At 44.5% G+C, this 14,566-nt stretch overlaps 1 protein-coding gene across 1 annotated transcript in view; it reads right to left on the bottom strand.

The window, feature by feature from the left end:
* Nucleotides 1-2,744: 2,744 nt before the first annotated feature.
* The window catches only part of eps8a (EGFR pathway substrate 8a, signaling adaptor), a 51,932-nt gene continuing 40,110 nt past the window's right edge, over nucleotides 2,745-14,566 (bottom strand). The window contains exons 16-23 of the mRNA XM_080756965.1: nucleotides 13,917-14,167; nucleotides 11,684-11,798; nucleotides 10,912-11,055; nucleotides 10,047-10,082; nucleotides 8,495-8,867; nucleotides 8,051-8,249; nucleotides 7,776-7,908; nucleotides 2,745-2,869 (exon numbers count right to left, since the gene is read on the bottom strand). Coding sequence (XP_080613091.1) covers nucleotides 2,759-2,869; nucleotides 7,776-7,908; nucleotides 8,051-8,249; nucleotides 8,495-8,867; nucleotides 10,047-10,082; nucleotides 10,912-11,055; nucleotides 11,684-11,798; nucleotides 13,917-14,167 — 1,362 coding nt within the window. The 3' untranslated portion in view covers nucleotides 2,745-2,758. The remainder of the gene's footprint in view (nucleotides 2,870-7,775; nucleotides 7,909-8,050; nucleotides 8,250-8,494; nucleotides 8,868-10,046; nucleotides 10,083-10,911; nucleotides 11,056-11,683; nucleotides 11,799-13,916; nucleotides 14,168-14,566) is intronic.

Below are 14,566 nucleotides of genomic sequence, written 5' to 3'. Positions count from 1 at the left end.
ACCTAGATTTACTTAAGTATACTTAATTACAATATTTGTATTCCAGAACTTTATTGACTTCCAATCCACTACATTTCAGAGGCAAATATTGTACTTTTACTCCATTACATTAATTTGGAAAGAAGCGTGGCATTTGGAAAGGAGCACACAACTACATTTTATTATATTATTTTTATTATCATATTTCAGTTCTATTCTCAGTTCTATTAAGTTATTCTTTTGGCATGACCATCAAATAATAATACAAAAAAAACCCCCAAAAAAACAATGACGATTGTATATAAATAATTATGACAATTCTCTCTCTCTCCCCCAAACAACAGAAACATGTAGAATCATAATCAATCAATCAATTTCCACTTGCTCCGCAACTTATTGTGAAATGCCTTTTCAGCACAATCAGTGTTCCTGCATTCCATTGGTCCGTTTAACTTTACTGTACATTATGTACTGTACACACATACTGTATAGCAGCGGTTTTCTACCCTTTGCATATCGAGGGCCATTATTTATTCATTTATTTATTTATTCATCATTTGAGCCACATGACATTTAGCTTCTCAGACCCATTTGAGCCATGGACCACCATTTGATGACATTTAGCCTCTCAGACCCAAAACTAAAGAATATTCTTTTTGTTATCGTTGGATAAGATTTTGTCCACAATTCCATGCTGTATTGATGTTGGTACCATTAGGAGAGATAACAGGCAAACAGATAATAATTCTTCTACATTCTTATTATTCTTATTATTGTGTAGACTTGAAATGAAGTAATGCGATAATGTAACTCTCAAGAGCGTAACATTTTTACACTCTCAAGAGTTAAACGAAACAGTCCATTTGGTTATGCATCATTTAGCTGGGGACCACCTGGAAGCCCCCTAGGGACCAGTGGTGGTCCCCGGACCACTGGTTGAGAACCAACAATAAACACAACAATAAGTGCATCCGGTGACTTCGTCCTAAAGTCAGATTTACGTACTTGGTCGTGTGCAAAAAAAAACAGCCGAACTACAATCGACGATATGAAAACGATCTGATCAATCATGGATTGATTATCGATTATTATTGTGGCTGAAATAATTGCGATTAATTAACAATATTAGCGCAATAATCAAAATATGCTTAAACCGCTTAGGGCCCTATCTTACCCCTACACTTATTTGAATTTGTTTTTTAAGATATAGCCCTTAAAACGCCACTTCTGTTAACCACTTGCACCCGAGCAGCAAAAATAGAACATCTACAAGCTCACAGCGCATGTCCAGATGCGACACGCTGTGAACTTGTAGATCGGCGGTTTTGGGGAATTCATTCTGCTCTACAGACCATTTACTTACACAGACAACCACATCATACAATGTCCTCATTCAATTCATATTGACACCAATCTCACGTTGCCAGACTGTTGCCTCTCGCAATGTTCAAATGCTTCCGTCATACAGTCTGGAGCAACGGAAGCTCTGATAATGAGTAAAATATAAATGCTTCCGTCATACAGTCTGGAGCAACGGAAGCTCTGATAATGAGTAAAATATAAATGCTTCCGTCATACAGTCTGGAGCAACAGAAGCTCTGATCATGAGTAAAATATAAATGCTGAACCGTCACAGTCTGTAGCGACGGGAGCTCTGATCATGAGTGAAATATAAATGCTTCCGTCATACAGTCTGGAGCAACGGAAGCTCTGATCACGAGTCAAATATACAGTAAATGCTTCCATCATACAGTCTGGAGCAACGGAAGCTCTGATCACGAGTCAAATATAAATGCTTCCCTCGTACAGTCTGGAGCGACGGAAGCTCTGATCACGAGTCAAATATAAATGCTTCCGTCATACAGTCTGGAGCAACGGAAGCTCTGATCATGAGTCAAATATAAAGCGGAAGTGGAGCCTCCTCCCCACTTCCGTTTCGTCTTTAGTCGTGCACATTCATCCTAATATAAATATAAATCCTCTATACATATAGCTTGCTGCTTAGCATGAATGAAAAAAAAGTAAAGATATTTTAAAATATATTGTCGTGAACGTAAATGGCAGCTTCCTTGCTTGGGGAGGTGTAGTTCCAGACTCTATATAGCATTCAGGTGTAGTTCCAGACTCTGTATAGCATTCAGGTGTAGTTCCAGACTCTATATAGCATTCAGGTGTAGTTCCAGACTCTATATAGCATTCAGGTGTAGTTCCAGACTCTGTATAGCATTCAGGTGTAGTTCCAGACTCTGTATAGCATTCAGGTGTAGTTCCAGACTCTGTATAGCATTCAGGTGTAGTTCCAGACTCTATATAGCATTCAGTTGTAGTTCCAGACTCTATAGCATTCAGGTGTAGTTCCAGACTTTATATAGCATTCAGGTGTAATTCCAGACTCTGTATAGCATTCAGGTGTAGTTCCAGACTCTATATAGCATTCAGGTGTAGTTCCAGACTCTATATAGCATTCAGGTGTAGTTCCAGACTCTGTATAGCATTCAGGTGTAGTTCCAGACTCTATATAGCATTCAGGAGGTGTAGTTCCAGGCGAGACTATACATTGATATCAACCGTATCACACAATGTCCTCATTCGATTCACATTCACATCAGGCAAACATGGCAGAGAAATTATTTCCTCACTTGCGGATTTATATAAACGTGTGTTTGTGCTTTTTGTCCTTTTATGGAGTCGGTTCCGAAAAAAAGAGGTCGTTGTTGCTGCCGAGTTATTTGGGTTTCCATTTCTTATGGAGGGGTTGGGGGGGGGGGGGGGGGGGGGGTCAGTGGGCACTCCCCTCGTCGAAGGACTCCACCCCCGAGTCCAAGGCGACGGCCGACAGCTTCTCCTGTCTCCTTCTCATTATCTCCAGCAGCTCGTTGCCTGAACTCTTCTGCAGGTGTGAGGACAGACAGACAGACAGAGAGAGAGAGACAGAGACAGAGACAGACAGACAGACAGACAGACAGACAGACAGAGACAGACAGAGAGACAGAGAGACAGAGACAGAGAGAGACAGAGAGACAGAGACAGAGACAGAGAGAGACAGAGAGACAGAGACAGAGACAGAGACAGAGACAGAGACAGACAGACAGACTAGGTTAATGCGTGACTTCCCATGACGTTAGGGGTAGGTTTGGGGGTCATTGATTCTCTACACCAGTGGTTCCCAAAGTGGTCCTTGATGGGGTCCTCGATGGAGTTCCAGGGGGTCCCCAGCTAATTGATAGTTTGGAACCAAATGGACCCTGCATTAGTCCGTAGAGTCCATAGTCCGTAGACTAATGCATGTCAAACTGGGGGTCCTTGAAATTAAACTGGTTGAGAGCCGTAAAAATCTTCTCTAATGGGGGGGTCCCTGGCATATCTCCTCAAATGGGGGTCTGCGGGCTAATTAGTGTAAATTTGGGGGTCCTTGAAATGAAAAGGTTTGGGAACCACTGGTCCGAGGCTGCGAGACAACATTCAGATGAGTTACATGTCGGGATGCCCATCACGTCATTTTCAAATGATCGGGATCGGGAGAAATAAATCGTAGATTATCTTTTTTTTTATTTCAATAAAATAGTGTGTCTAAATAGGCTTGTGTCCAATGTAGATGTCAAAGTGTCTAATGTAGATCTCAAAGAAAGATGTATTAACAAAACAGTTCTAGCACTAGTTCCAGCAGTGGGAAAACATTTTTTTTTAACTATTTTGAAAAACATTTTTGAATAGTTCAACTAGCCAATCTACATTGACACGTTGTGAGCTTGTAGACTGGCCATTTTAACTATTCAAAAATGTTATGCAAAATAGTATTAAAAAAAAAGGCAACGAAGTTTAGGGATAAGGGGTTTAGCGGTGATGAAAATGGAGCCCTATATGTCTCAAAGATCATGCAACACAAAGACAGTCACAGAGGCGTGAAATAGACACATGATGAAAACAAAGGAATGCAACACGTTACAGCGCGATTAAAATATGAATGCTTCTGAAGACTCTTAAAGATGGATTTTTTCCAGTTTTTCATGTGTCTATGAGGTGACAGTACTTCATTAGACACCCTGGAGTCGTTTTTCATGTGTCTATGAGGTGACAGTACTTCATTAACTTTGTATTTAGGGTTTCTTCCTGGAGGCTGAACCCTTGACAGTCAAACGGGCCAATGAAATAAACAGTAATATAGTGACATCACACTATCAGCCCCTCCCCTAACCCCTCCCCCTTTATCATACAACTACAGCTGTGGGTGCGGCGGCTTCAGTTCAGGTGGATCACCACCTATCACCACCCATCAGGCTAACCAAACTGGTGGGCTTGTCCACATAAAGGCATGACGGTTTGTTTACATCATGGTTAACATTCAGCGTCACTAGTCACTACATCTGTATTCATAGGATGAAGGGGGGGGGGGGAGACAGTGCTTGTTCATTCTAGGAACTCCAAATATCACCTACGGCTCTGTATCAATGTAATACATTGCTGTCGGGAGGAAACCTCATAACTCCATTTTTTATTTCATTCCATAAATCAGTGTTATTGAACCAATAATGGACAAAACCCCTTAACTCCATTGGACCCTCAAACTGTCTGCTAAAACAGCCAACTCCACCACCTCTCTCCTTCTCATGCAAGTAATTGACAATATATAATGTCACAACAACAACACCAACAACATGAGGCAGTATTGCATTGTTTAAAAAATATACAGGTTTTATTAATTTCCTTTAAAAACGTATATTTTTCATTTTCCTGAAACATTTTGGAGTTATGAGGTTTCCTCCGGACGGAACAGCAGAGATATGGGTTGTGATTAGGGCTGTCAAAAAAAATCGATTCAAATTAGAATCGCGACTCCGTTATAAGCGATTCAAAATCGATTCATAATTTCCAAAAACCTTTTTTTTTCTTTCTTTTTTTTCTTTTTCTGGTTACAGTTACAGGAGTTTTCACTACACGGTGTCTGTGATATGAAATGTAAGCTCCCCCTAATCACAGTAAACATCATGTCTTCAGTCATTTTCAAGTTACATGTAGTCACTTCAGTTCAAGACTGGAGTATAGATTGTGATGAAATCCTATGTATTGAATCGATTAATCATTTTAAATAGAAAATCGTTTTGAATCTGGTAAAAAAAAGAAGAAAACTTTTGGATTGAGAATCGAGTTCGAATCGTGACCTCAAGAATCGGAATCGAATCATGGGACACCCAAAGATTCACAGCCCTAGTTGTGATGTCACACGTTCTGCGGATTCATCGTTTGCCCGTACACATGGAGACGGTGTTCTCAAAGATTTACACTCCACCGGGAGGTGTTTTCACCTCCTGAAAACGCTTTTTCTTCGTCTAAAAAGGGACGCCAGCAGCAAACGATGGTGTAAAAGTGGGTTTTAGTGGGTGTGCAAATGAGTTAAGGAGGGTGATGGGTATACTGTACTAAAACTATCTCTATACTTTATTACTTAATATTCTATACAGAGCTTTTTGCACGCCGTGTTCTGTCAGCCAGGTTTAGGAATGAATGTCAAAACAGCCGGAACGGTTTCGTTCAGTCGTTTGTCGTTAAAAGACCGTCAACAGGCAGGGGTGGAAAAAAGTAGGTTTTTTTACTTCAGTGAAAGTATCGATACTGCACTAACAGAACTACTCCGTTACAAGTATCGGAATTCTAAATGTACTTTAGTATAAAAGAAGTACAAAAGTATTTGCAGAAAAATGTAGGATTGAGGCCGATTGTTAAAATAAACACCTTCTAAATCTTTTTTTCAGAAAAAAAAGTAAAATGTTTAGAAAATGTTAAGCTGCTATTTACTGTACATACAGTACAAGAAGAACCCCTTCTGGGAGTTCTTCTTGCTACTTTTTGGGGTTAAAGTACCAAAAGTACCTAAATTAGAAAGTACTCAATATGGCCTGGGCCGTGGCCGGTAGTCCGAGTCTGCGCAGTGTGCCGCGGGTTCGACTCCCGATCCAAGCGGCCTTTACTGCATGTCACCCCCCCCACATCTCTCTCCCCCATTTCCTGTCAGCCTACTGTCTGTCCCTCTATAAAAAATATAAAATAAAGGCGAAAGCCGCAAAAAAAATGTCTCAAACGTTTTTCAAACGTATACAAAGAATCTTTGAAAAACTATTTCAAAATGGCCAAAATGTACGGTGTGGGCTGTATAGGGCTGTATAGGGCTGACGTGGTTGGCTGAAAACCCACATCGCAGGGCATGAGTCATTCATTTAAAGCTGGCCAATCAGAACGCAGCGTGTTTGTGCTCAACGGTACCTTGACCTCTGACCTTCAGGGGGGAGGGGGGGGTGGGGGGTGGTCAGAAGAAGACCTGCAGGTAGAAAACAAGACACCACCTGACCAGCTTAATCACACCAGAGATGTTGGCTCCAAAACTATGGAATGAACTTCCCATTGCAGTCAGAACTACAGACTCACTCCCAATCTAAACTATGGAATGAACTCCCCATTGCAGTCAGAACTACAGACTCACTCCCAATCTAAACTATGGAATGAACTTCCCATTGCAGTCAGAACTACAGACTCACTCCCAATCTAAACTATGGAATGAACTTCCCATTGCAGTCAGAACTACAGACTCACTCCCAATCTAAACTATGGAATGAACTTCCCATTGCAGTCAGAACTACAGACTCACTCCCAATCTAAACTATGGAATGAACTTCCCATTACAGTCAGAACTACAGACTGAAGGCCTATTCATAGTCTGGATTTTTGGTGGTGAGGTGACCACCGCTCCGGTGGTGAGCTGACCACCGGAGCTGAAATAACGTTGAGCAGTGGTGAGTAAAAACAGAGAGAAGGGCTGGAGCGGTGGCGGTGGTTTGCTCTTCACCGCGGCTTGTGACGTCATGTTGTAGTTCGGTGGTCACCTAACCACCGAAAATCCAGACTATGTATGAGCCTTCACTCCCAACCTTCCTCCGTAGTCTGAAAACCCACCTCTTCAGACTCCATCTTATAGCCCGTAGCATGCACTTGCCCTAGCCTCGACGACCTTACAGGTGTATGCAAAAATAGCAGATCTACAGACTCACAACGCTCGTTGTGAGCTTGTAGATCGGCTATTTTGCAAACGGCTGAAATGTAATCTAGAGTGTCCCAGCCCCGCCCCCCCTGCGAGGGCACCGGAAAATAATTCCCAATTCATTTTTCCACCATAGACGTTTAAAATGTATTTAAAGACCTGTAAAGCCTCAGACAAAGACAACAGCCCAGTTGACAAATTATGACAATAAACACCTTTTTTTGGGCCTAACAGATAATTAGAAAGACGGAAAACACTGCGAGGCTCTGTGGGGCTGAAGTGGTTCATGCATGTTTTGTAATAATAAAATAAATCTAGTTTTCTAATAATGCATTTATTAGAACACTAGATTTAAATCTACAGTTGATTTAGTCGACTAAAATGTAGTCGACGCGTTGTGAGCTTGTAGATTGGCTATTTTCAGCATGCAACCAAGTGTAAAATGACTTATACTGGAACTCTTGTCCACTATAGTCCCTTCCTAACATTTTAGTCTAGTTTTTAATTGGTTGGCGAAATCGTCCGTATATTTAAAACTTAGTTTTAGTCGTCATAGCTTAGTTTTTATTTAGTTTCCATGTAGTTTTCATCAGTGGAAAAAAGGTAGTCGACGAACATTTTTCGTCTTACGTAGTTTTAGTCGAGTGGAGTAGGAGTAAAAGTATAGTGGAAATTGGAAATACTCAAGTAAACAAATACCTCAAAATATATAGAATTCTCTAGACTCATATAGTATACTACAGTATACTCTATAGTACTCACTCACCTCCAGCGCAGCTTTCTGGACCGTCACCTGACTGAACACTCTGGCGCCATCATCTGGACACACTGTTTTTAGCTCCTCCTTGTTGAGAGAGAACAGCTGAGCTCCTGTTAGAACGCCCAGACTGGTGATGGTGCTGAGAGAGAGAGAGAGAGAGAGAGAGAGAGAGAGAGAGAGAGACATCAGGAACTATCGACACATCATCAGGAACTATCGACACATCAGGAAGTGTCAATGCGTCAGCGGTGGACAACAGAGGAACGTATTATTAAACTTACACAGGGCTGAATCCTTTGGCCTCCAGCCAGGCTCTGACCTCTCTGGGGGCGGAGTCGTAGGTGACGCTGGCCGAGGCGGGGTGGCGCGCCGCCGCCGGCCCAGAATGCACCTGGTGTTGGATCTTCTTCTGCGCGCTGCGGCCCAGAGTCAGCCTGGTCATCAGCTCATCCTGAACTTCCTCCATGTTGGACTTCCTCCCTGTGGGGAAATATATGGTACAAATTAAACCTCCTCCATGTGAGAGCAGTGTTGTTTTTGGTTTTTATTTGGTCATAATTAGGGCTCCATTTTCGTCACCGCTAAACCCGTTATCCATAAACTATTACGCTGGGCGTTACTAATTGAAAGGACGGTGAACTTCGTCCTGGGTGTTACTAATTGAAAGGACGGTGAACTTCGTCCTGGGTGTTCAGGGTGTTAGTCACCATCAATCCATCACTCACGGTTAACGGGCGCGTGGCGCTGGCTGGCACGCTGCTCCCTCATGGTGACGTTACCCGGGTCTCCACCGGGGGCGTTGTGGCGCCCCCCTGCCGCGGTGCCCGGGTGGGGGTGGGGCTCGCTGGCGGCCGGGGGGGGGAGGGGAGGGCTGGGAAGCCTCATGGCCGAGGGGGCCGGAGCAGGAGGGGGAAGCATGGGGGCCGCGGGGGGCATGGGGTGGTGGGTCGCGCTGGGCATGGGGTGGTGGGCCGCGCTGGGCATGGGGTGGTGGGCCGTGCTGGGCATGGGGTGGTGGGCCGCGCTGGGCATGGGGTGGTGGGTCGCGATGTGCGTCGAGGGGGGCATGGCTGTGGCCGCCGTCTTCATGGTCTGTTTCTGAGGGAAAGATGAAAAAGAAATCAGACCCGTCAGGACTGAGCGGTGCTGTGTGTGCGTGTGCGTGTGTGTGTGTGTCGGAACGCAGCGATTCAGGATGGAAACCAAAGACACTTTTAACCACTTGAACCGTAAATACTTTAGCTGTTGAAAAATAGCAGATCTACAAGCTCGTATAGTGCGGCACAATCCCTGGAGCTTGTAGGTCCCTGGAGTGGAACAACATATTTTCAACATACAGATAGATACACATATAGAACATAAAATAGGGTTTCTTAAATAATAATAAATAATCAAAGCTTCTCAAAAACAACTTCCTTACGTTGGTCTCCTTTACCTCGTTCAGCTCTCCCAGTAATTGCTGGAAGGGTGAAAAAAAAGAAGAAATGAAATGAAATGAAACGTGAGGCGATAATGAAAGGGTGGGGGTGGGGGGGCGGGGGGCGTTTTAAGGCCGATACATGCTTCTTCCGACGTGGGAATAGATCCGCTTTAGGACGGGCTTTCTGAACTAGTTTCATTGAAGCAATAAAACCACAAGAGGTGTCAGGTTACTGGGTATTTTATAATGACTGAGAGGCGAGGTGTGACACGACCCTCTCATACAGTAGTTCGGAGACGAGACAGGATCGCGCAACGTAGTTATCTGATCTCCATCGCCTCCGTTTCCGAAACATGTCGGGACGCCAGAAGGAGCATGTATGGTGTGGCTTTATTGTTCACTCACAGCATCACTGCAAACTGTACTGAGACATGAAACGAACGCACCGCAAACTGCACTGAGACTGGAAACGAACGCACCGCAAACTGCACTGAGGAGCATTTGACCCAGAATGGCCGATCTACAAGCTCACAACGCATCGTAGTGTAGATCTACACAAGCTCACAACGCATGGTCCAAACAGCTCACATCAGCGTCAGATCTACAAGCTCACAACGCGTAGAGTAGATCTACACAAGCTCACAACGCACGGTCCAAACAGCTCACATCAGCGTCAGATCTACAAGCTCACAACGCGTAGAGTAGATCTACACAAGCTCACAACGCACGGTCCAAACAGCTCACATCAGCGTCAGATCTACAAGCTCACAACGCACCGTCCAAACATCACAGCATCACAGCAACTCAACTAAAGAGCAGATCTATAGATCCAGCTATAGGCTCAGGGCCAGGCCTACCTTGAACAGCTCAAACTCCTTCTTTGGCATCATGAGCTTTGGTGTCAGATGTGGGAGAATATTAATATTAAACAATATAAAACAATGGAAAAAAATGTGAAATATATGAAACAATAGGACAGTACAATAAATATGACGACATGATGACCTCACATAATGGAACAGGGTGTTATGGTGACATAAAATACGGCAACCTTCCCCGTGTTTCTACACTAGTCCACCCATCGACTAATCTAATATACAGCAACCATCCCTGTGTTTCTACACTAGTCCACCCATCACCTAATCTAATATACAGCAACCTTCCCCGTGTTTCTACACTAGTCCACCCATCGACTAATCTAATATACGGCAACCTTCCCTGTGTTTCTACACTAGTCCACCCATCGACTGATCTAATATACGGCAACCTTCCCTGTGTTTCTACACTAGTCCACCCATCGACTAATCTAATATACAGTAACCTTCCCTGTGTTTCTACACTAGTCCACCCATCGACTAATCTAATATACGGCAACCTTCCCTGTGTTTCTACACTAGTCCACCCATCGACTAATCTAATATACGGCAACCTTCCCCGTGTTTCTTCACTAGTCCGATCCAGAAGAACCCAGTTTGCCGGCCACTGTGCTACAGAGCTGACAATGAGGTTATATCTTCTCTTCTTCTCTGGAGTCCTGCCTCAAAGCAGACCAGAGGTAGAAAATTATTGTTCCCCGATGTCATCGCTTTATGACAGTATACTGTAGCTCCGCCCCTTTCCGACTGTATAATGTAGCTCCGCCCCTTTATGACTGTATGCTGTAGCCCCGCCTCTTTATGACTGTAGAATGTAGCTCCGCCACTTTATGACTGTTTACTGCACCTGTATGGTGTGACTGTAGACCGGCTCCGCCCCCGCATCGTTCTGATTGGCCGATCTGGTGACTTCCAGGATGTTGTTTGGCACGTAGCCCGAAGCCCCGGCTCCGTTTCGGACCTTCCACCACTGCTTCCTGTCGTCGACCACCTGACAGGAAGGAGCAGTGCATTGTGGGAGATTGTACGTAAAAGGATGATTCAGTTTAACGATCACCGTATCGATCAGGCTTATCGAGACCACTATCGAGTATTTTATATTATTTAGTGGAAAGACGGGAGATGAAAATAAATTCAAAAACAGAACCAGCATCTTTTACTATAGACAAATCCACAGAGGGGTGCCCTGGGCGCGGCCATTACTGAGGTGTAATCCATGGAGCAGGTGCTCTGTAGGCCAGGTGTAGCTAATCAGTGCTGCTGTGCTTAATGGTACACCTCAGTAATGGCCGCACCCAGGCAACCCTCTGTGGATTTGTCTATAGGGTACTCCATAAACTTGTGTTCGGGTTTTTTCGGGTATCGGGTTTCGAGCTCCACCCCCGAGTACCAAATGTATCTTCTTTTGAAAAAAGCAGATCTACAAGCTCACAACGCGCCAGAGCTGGTAGATCTGCTATTGGTCCTGGGTTGACATCAAATGATCATTAAATAAAGAAATTAAGTCATCATTGGATAATTATATGGTAATGAGGTAATACAGTCCTTATATAATTATATGGTAATGAGGTAATCATTGTATTTAATGATATGGTAATGATATGGTAATGAGGTGTTACCTCCACCAGCTCATCTTTAAGGACAGACAGCTCGGTGTTGTTTCTCGCCACAAAGTCGTACTTGGATTTGGCAACAAAGGTTTTCGGCTGACCTCTGACCTCCGGCCTCTGACCTCTGTGAACACACAACATACATAATATACATGTATGAGTTATCACAATGCTCTGTGAACACACAACACAGGGTTTCAGCTGACCTCTGGCCTCTGAAACACACAACATACATATTAATATACATGTATGAGTTATCACAATGCTCTGTGAACACACAACACAGGGTTTCAGCTGACCTCTGTGAACACACAACATACAAACATACATAACATAATTATGTATGTTATGTATGCAGTGGTGGCTCAGGGGTAGAGTGGCTGGATGGTAACCGCAAGGTTGCCAGTTTGAACCCTGTGGGCTCCCCCAGAGTTAGTGTGGAAGTGTCCTTGAGCAAGACTCTGAATCCCCTTGCTTTCACTCCACCATCCGTGTGTGAATGTGTGTGTGAATGGGTGAATGTAATGCACAATCTATGTAAAGGTGTGTGTGTGTGTGTGTGTGTGTGTGTGTGTGTGTGTGTGTGTGAATGGAATGCACAATCTATGTAAAGGTGTGTGAATGTGTGAATGTAATGCACAATCTATGTAAAGGTGTGTGAATGTGTGTGTGTGAATGGGTGAATGTAATGCACAATCTATGTAAAGGTGTGTGAATGTGTGTGTGTGAATGGGTGAATGTATTGCACAATCTATGTAAAGGTGTGTGAATGTGTGTGTGTGTGTGTGTGTGTGTGTGTGTGTGTGTGTGTGTGTGAATGGGTGAATGTAATGCACAATCTATGTAAAGGTGTGTGAATGGGTGAATGCAATGCACAATCTATGTAAAGGTGTGTGAATGTGTGTGTGTGAATGGGTGAATGTAATGCACAATCTATGTAAAGGTGTGTGAATGTGTGAATGTAATGCACAATCTATGTAAAGGTGTGTGAATGTGTGTGTGTAATGTGTATGGATGAATGTAATCCACAATCTATGTAAAGCACCTTGGATAAAGGCGCTATATAATTGCACCATTTACCATTTTTAACATACAAACATGCCATATAACACATGTATGAGTCTTCACAATATTGTGTTGCGTGCACGCATCCTCCTGGGGGACAGCAGACTGATGGGCGAGCGCTGGCGCTTTGACATGGGGGGGCCAGATCAACATATGGAATGAATTCTGTACTGGCCATATATGGAGCGTGTCTTGAGTCTACATGGTCAGATCGACATATGGAATGTCAGAACAGGTCAGCTGCATATATGGAGATCTAAGGGTGGCAGCGGTGGCAGTGTCTTGAGTGTACACGGTTTGATTAGGGCCCAGGTAGGGCATATGGGATGTCAGCTCCATATATGGAGATCTGAGGGTTTGAGGCTTGAGGTCAGATCGAGCTGCAGTCCGGCTCCATATATGCAGATCTAGGTGATGATCCAGTCTTCTCCATGTATGGCTATCCAGGGTTTGATGAGGTCAGTGTCGTGATCTTCATAGATGGAGACGGCCATATATGGAGCGTTGACCATATACGGTGGCGTGACCTGACGAACGGGACAGGTTTTGCAGGTTTTCATGGTAATACTAATATAACAATCTGACAGCCATGGAGAAGTGTCCCGAAAAACTGAAAGAGGAAAGAGAGCCTGAGCAGAACTCTGGACAGACAGACAGACAGACAGACAGACAGACAGACAGACAGGCAGGCAGGCAGTCAGGCAGACAGACGGGCAGACAGACAGGCAGACAGACAGGCAGGCAGGCAGGCAGGCAGGCAGGCAGGCAGGCAGGCAGGCAGGCAGGCAGGCAGGCAGACAGACAGACGGGCAGACAGACAGGCAGACAGACAGGCAGGCAGGCAGGCAGACAGACAGACAGACAGACAGACAGACAGGCAGGCAGGCAGGCAGGCAGGCAGGCAGGCAGGTAACATTTTAGTTGACAAAATCAACAACGGTATTCAGTTCTCTACCGTCACGAGAAGACAGACAGAATATTAAAAATCACACCCGTACAGACAGAGAGAGAGAGACATAGAGAGACATAGAGAGACAGAGAGAGCGGTTCTCCATGGCGTGGCCGTTACCTAGGGTCAGCCTGGCGGCTGACGGCGTGCCTAAAGGCGGCCATGGCCAGATCCTGGTCCAGCATGGTCATGGTCAGGCTGCTGTGGGTCGGCTCGCTGAGCACATACCGCTCCGCCCCCGAGGGCTGGTACCCGTCTGCTGATTGGTGCAGGTACGGGTCTGTCGAGGGGTGGTACGGGTCTGCTGATTGGTGGTACGGGTCTGTCGAGGGGTGGTACCCGTCTGCCGATTGGTGGTACGGGTCTGTCGAGGGGTGGTACGGGTCTGCGGATGGGTGGTACGGGTCTGCTGATTGGTGGTACCCGTCTGCTGATTGGTGGTACCCGTCTGCCGAGGGAAGGTTCTGATTCTGCAGTCGCTGACGACGAAAAAGTAGAGACGACAGACAGTTCAACGGTGTTCATTTTGGACAGCTAATTACTTTTTACTTTTAGCCACATGTCCATATATATATATATATATATATATATATATATATATATAGGCCTATATATCTTGGGCCACCCTTCGTGGCTTATCCCTACAGTTATTTGCCATTTTATACTATTTAAAAAATAACATATTTAAAATACCAATCTACGAGCTCACAACGTGTCCATGTAGATTGGCCAGTTGAACATTCGGGGAAAAAAAATGAATCTTTTTCAAAATAGTCAAAAATGCCAAATAAGTTTAGCTATAAGGGGTAAGTGGTGGCACAAGCTGGAACAACATGTTTTCAGATGGGCAAATACAGATCGTTTTTGGGGTTTCCTTG

The sequence above is a fragment of the Protomyctophum bolini genome (genome assembly GCF_963924005.1).
Source record: "Protomyctophum bolini genome assembly, chromosome: 23".
Taxonomy (NCBI): domain Eukaryota; kingdom Metazoa; phylum Chordata; class Actinopteri; order Myctophiformes; family Myctophidae; genus Protomyctophum; species Protomyctophum bolini.
The sequence above is the reverse complement of the archived record's forward strand: the minus strand, read 5'-3'. Positions and strand labels throughout refer to the sequence as shown.